Raw genomic sequence first — 3545 nt, forward strand, 5'->3', positions numbered from 1 at the left:
AAGATAAAAGGTCAATTCAAAAATGACCATTGACTCATGAAGAATTCAAATATTAATTTGAATTAAAGAAGGAAGACCAAAAGACTTTTCATGAAAGATGATTAAGATCAATTCTAGAAGGAAGATCAAAAGATACATGACCTTTGGTATTCATTGGATGAATATAAATAGGTTTTTGATTAGATTTTTCATTAGAGATGAAATATGAGACCCTTGATCTTCCTATCCTTCTTCCTCCTCTTCTTCCTCTTAGTCGATCCTTCCTCATGGCCGAACCACTCTTGCTTGCTAGCACAAGAAGGTGGTTCTTCTCCGAAGACGTGTTCGTGTGATGAACGAAACGTATTCGTGTGGATACCATAGAGGCGCAACCACTTGATCGTGCTGAGATCTGCATCTAAAGAAATGTTGCTTCTGGGATTGTGAAGGGCACGCAACAAAGGTATATATAACATCCAAGGTCTCCTAACGTAAATCGCTAGATTTATTTAATTAAATGGGTTATTCATTTTAATTTGAATAAATGATGGCTAAATAAATACTAAAAGATTTTATAATTTAGAAATAGATAAATACAAAGAAAAAAAGGAGGTTATGGATATAAAGAAAAAAGTAATCACAATAAATAGAAAAACAAAATAAAATACATGGGATTTCTGAGTCTAGATAAGGTTAAAGTAAAAGCCCTAGCCTGGGAGGAGAGAAAATAGCATCACCGTGGTCTCCCTTACTGAAGCACAGTACAAAGGAAAACGTGAGGTTCTTGAGGGAGGAGGTTCGGCTAAAGGCTCCTTGCTCATGTTGCTCATCTCCTCATGCTAAGGATAGATTTTTAAGCGTCTTACACGCGAAAGGAACGTCCTTAAACCTTTCTTTGCGACATTCAAATCATGATATGGATGCTACTGTAGGTATTCTTGGTAAATATTGAGGATTACGTTTCCAATTGTTGGATTATTTTATTTTGTTATTAGGAGGAAACTTGCAGGTTTCTTGAGTATTTTCTTGGATTTACTAGTAAGCTACTACAAGTGTGTTCGAATAAATAGAGAGGATCACATTTTCAATTATTTGATTACTTTTACCAAAAGTGAACTAGTAGGTTCTTGAGGTTTCCTGGATTTGCTAGATGAATCATGATGCCTGGTGAATGCGAGGGGCAGGGGCTGCCATAAGGATGGTGTTAGGAGGATGTATAGTGGTTCTAAGAGGATTAGGCATGAGGATGGGTTCTGGAAAGGAAGGGAAAAAGGTGTTGGGCATCAGTTAGTTTTGGGGGCATCTCGAGCTCATACTTGGGAAGGTTTTAGATAAAAATGTCTTTTTGTGAGATTAATAAAAGCTTGCAGGAACTTATATTAATGCTGATGTTAAAATGCATGCTGGATTTAGGGTAAATGATGAAAATATTAGTCAAATATAAAAATATATTAAATGAGTAACTATGACCAAATAATGATTAATAGGAATACTGTGAGGGCCAAGGTCCTAGAGGGACTCCGTTTACGGGACAAGGTCCCAGAGGGACCCCGTTTACGGGACAAGGCCCCAGAGGGACCCCAATATCAGATTCCTATATTCGGCCACGACCCAGTGACAGGAGTTACTGACGCCCCGCCGTCAAGTACCATGGTTTAGAGATTGATCAATCCAACAAAGGATAAAGGATAAATGATGAAGGCTAGTCACTTCTAATGATTGAACTTCACCCAAAAAGGATTTATAGTAAATGCTGTAGGCTATCTAAATGATATGATGGTTTTAATGTTACATAGAAATGATATATGATGCTCAAGAATTTAAATGGTTTGTGGAAATGAATATGTTCATGATTTTCTTTTTATCCCGGATGCATGTGCCTATTTATATAATATGTGATAGGTTGGGACGTGTTGAGTCGTTAGACTCACTAGGTTTGAATGGATGCAGGTGATGAAAACGAGGAGGCTGGAGGCATTGGTACTTGATCGGACCAGGTTGGCAGTACACACCTGAAGACCTTGCAGCTTCTGTGAATAAGTCAATCATCAATAATAATAATGACAATCATAAGTGTTATGTGATCCATGCTTTGAGAGTTTTGAGAAAAAAAAAACATTGTTTGAATGATTAGTTATATTTTGCTTTGAGATGTTTGGGTTAGTACGTTGTTTGCTTTGGGAAGAACTTTATTGGGTTTTGAATGTTGGTGGTACATGTGTACTCACGTGGTTTAACTATTAATAAAGTGCATGACTGCAATTATTCTTATGGGGACATGTGTACGGGCCAGGAGGTGGAAAAAAAAGAGGTGTATATATAATTCTAGCATAATTTAAAGGCTAAGTAGACGTTAGGGTCGTTTCAATTAGTATCAGAGCAAGGATCTTGTAAGGGATATGTCTACTGCTAGTTCTGGAAAGCTCAGGATGCCAAGCCTCAAGTCTGTGAGTTTACTGTTTTAAATTTTATATGTTAAACTTAAATGCTTTTATGTTACCAAAATTAGGAGGTTATGCTTTTAAATATAAATGCATGTGTGTTGATATCTACAGATATGCCACCGAGACGTTATGCTCCCCAATCCCCAGCTCCACTCCCAGATGCTGCTATTCGTATACTAGAAGGAATGACTCTACTCCTACAGCAGCATGCGGGTAGCGTTAATAGGGGACAATAGGATGACGTATATGTGCAGTTCAGGAGGATGAATCCTAAAGACTTTGCTAGGACTACTGACCCATTTGTTGCTGAAGTATGTATTCGATCTTTAGAAGTAATCTTCCGATACATGAACATGGCTGACACTGACAGGGTTCGATGTGCCATCTATCTGCTGAAGGATGATGCTTCCCTATGTTGGGAGGGAGCTGAAAGAGGGGTTAATCTAAATACCTTGACCTGGGAGGAGTTCAAGAGGATCTTCTACGAGAAGTACTTCACTGTGGATGTGAGATCGAGGCTGAAGAGGGAATTCATAAGTCTTCGACAGGGAGACCTGTCCGTCGCTGAGTTCGTCAAGAAGTTCGATAGGGGATGCCATTTTGCACCCTTGATTGCAAATAATGCTACTGAAAAATTGAGGCATTTTCTAGATGGTCTCAGGCCTACCATCCGCCGGGACGTTCTACTGGCAGACCCGACTGAATATAATGATCGGTCACTAGAGTCTATAGAGCCGAGCAGTCCTTGAAAGATATTGAATGGGAGATACAGAGGAAAAGACCCCCTACACAGCAGCAACAACATCTGAATAAGAAGGCGCATACAGGACCATAAAAGGATAGGGACAGCAGAAGTCTCAAGGGCAGTCGAAACCTCAATCACAGAAAGTAGCTACCCCAAAGACGGATGAGAAACCAGTGTGCAAGGAATGCAACCGCCAGCACTATGGCATGTGCCTGTGGGGCACCTACAAGTGCTTCAAATGCGGAGGCGATGGGCACAAAGCTAAGGAGTGCCCAAAGCTGCGAGAACCCGTGACTAGTCGAGCATTTGTGATGCATGCCGAGGAGGCAAAGCCAGACGCTACACTTATCACAGGTATCCTAATTGCATGAAATGTT

General features: G+C 40.0%; 1 protein-coding gene across 1 annotated transcript; it reads left to right on the forward strand.

Annotated features, from left to right (window-relative positions):
• The first annotated feature begins 2378 nt into the window (after positions 1 to 2378).
• Positions 2379 to 3172, forward strand: LOC121994720. Its single transcript, XM_042548661.1, has 3 exons — positions 2379 to 2426; positions 2535 to 2594; positions 2678 to 3172. The coding sequence occupies exons 1-3, from the start codon at positions 2379 to 2381 to the stop codon at positions 3170 to 3172; spliced, it is 603 nt and encodes a 200-aa protein (XP_042404595.1).
• Positions 3173 to 3545: the final 373 nt, after the last annotated feature.

Source organism: Zingiber officinale, chromosome 6A (assembly GCF_018446385.1).
Source record: "Zingiber officinale cultivar Zhangliang chromosome 6A, Zo_v1.1, whole genome shotgun sequence".
Classification (NCBI taxonomy): domain Eukaryota; kingdom Viridiplantae; phylum Streptophyta; class Magnoliopsida; order Zingiberales; family Zingiberaceae; genus Zingiber; species Zingiber officinale.

What these genes read in the sequence shown, in the direction of transcription:
- LOC121994720 (XM_042548661.1), top strand. Translation starts at nt 2,379, where the DNA reads ATGTCTACTGCTAGTTCTGGAAAGCTCAGGATGCCAAGCCTCAAGTCT. An exon ending in GGATGCCAAGCCTCAAGTCT is followed by an intron (nt 2,427 to 2,534) that starts GTGAGTTTACTG and finishes TGATATCTACAG; the next exon opens with ATATGCCACCGAGACGTTAT. An exon ending in ACTCCCAGATGCTGCTATTC is followed by an intron (nt 2,595 to 2,677) that starts GTATACTAGAAG and finishes GTATATGTGCAG; the next exon opens with TTCAGGAGGATGAATCCTAA.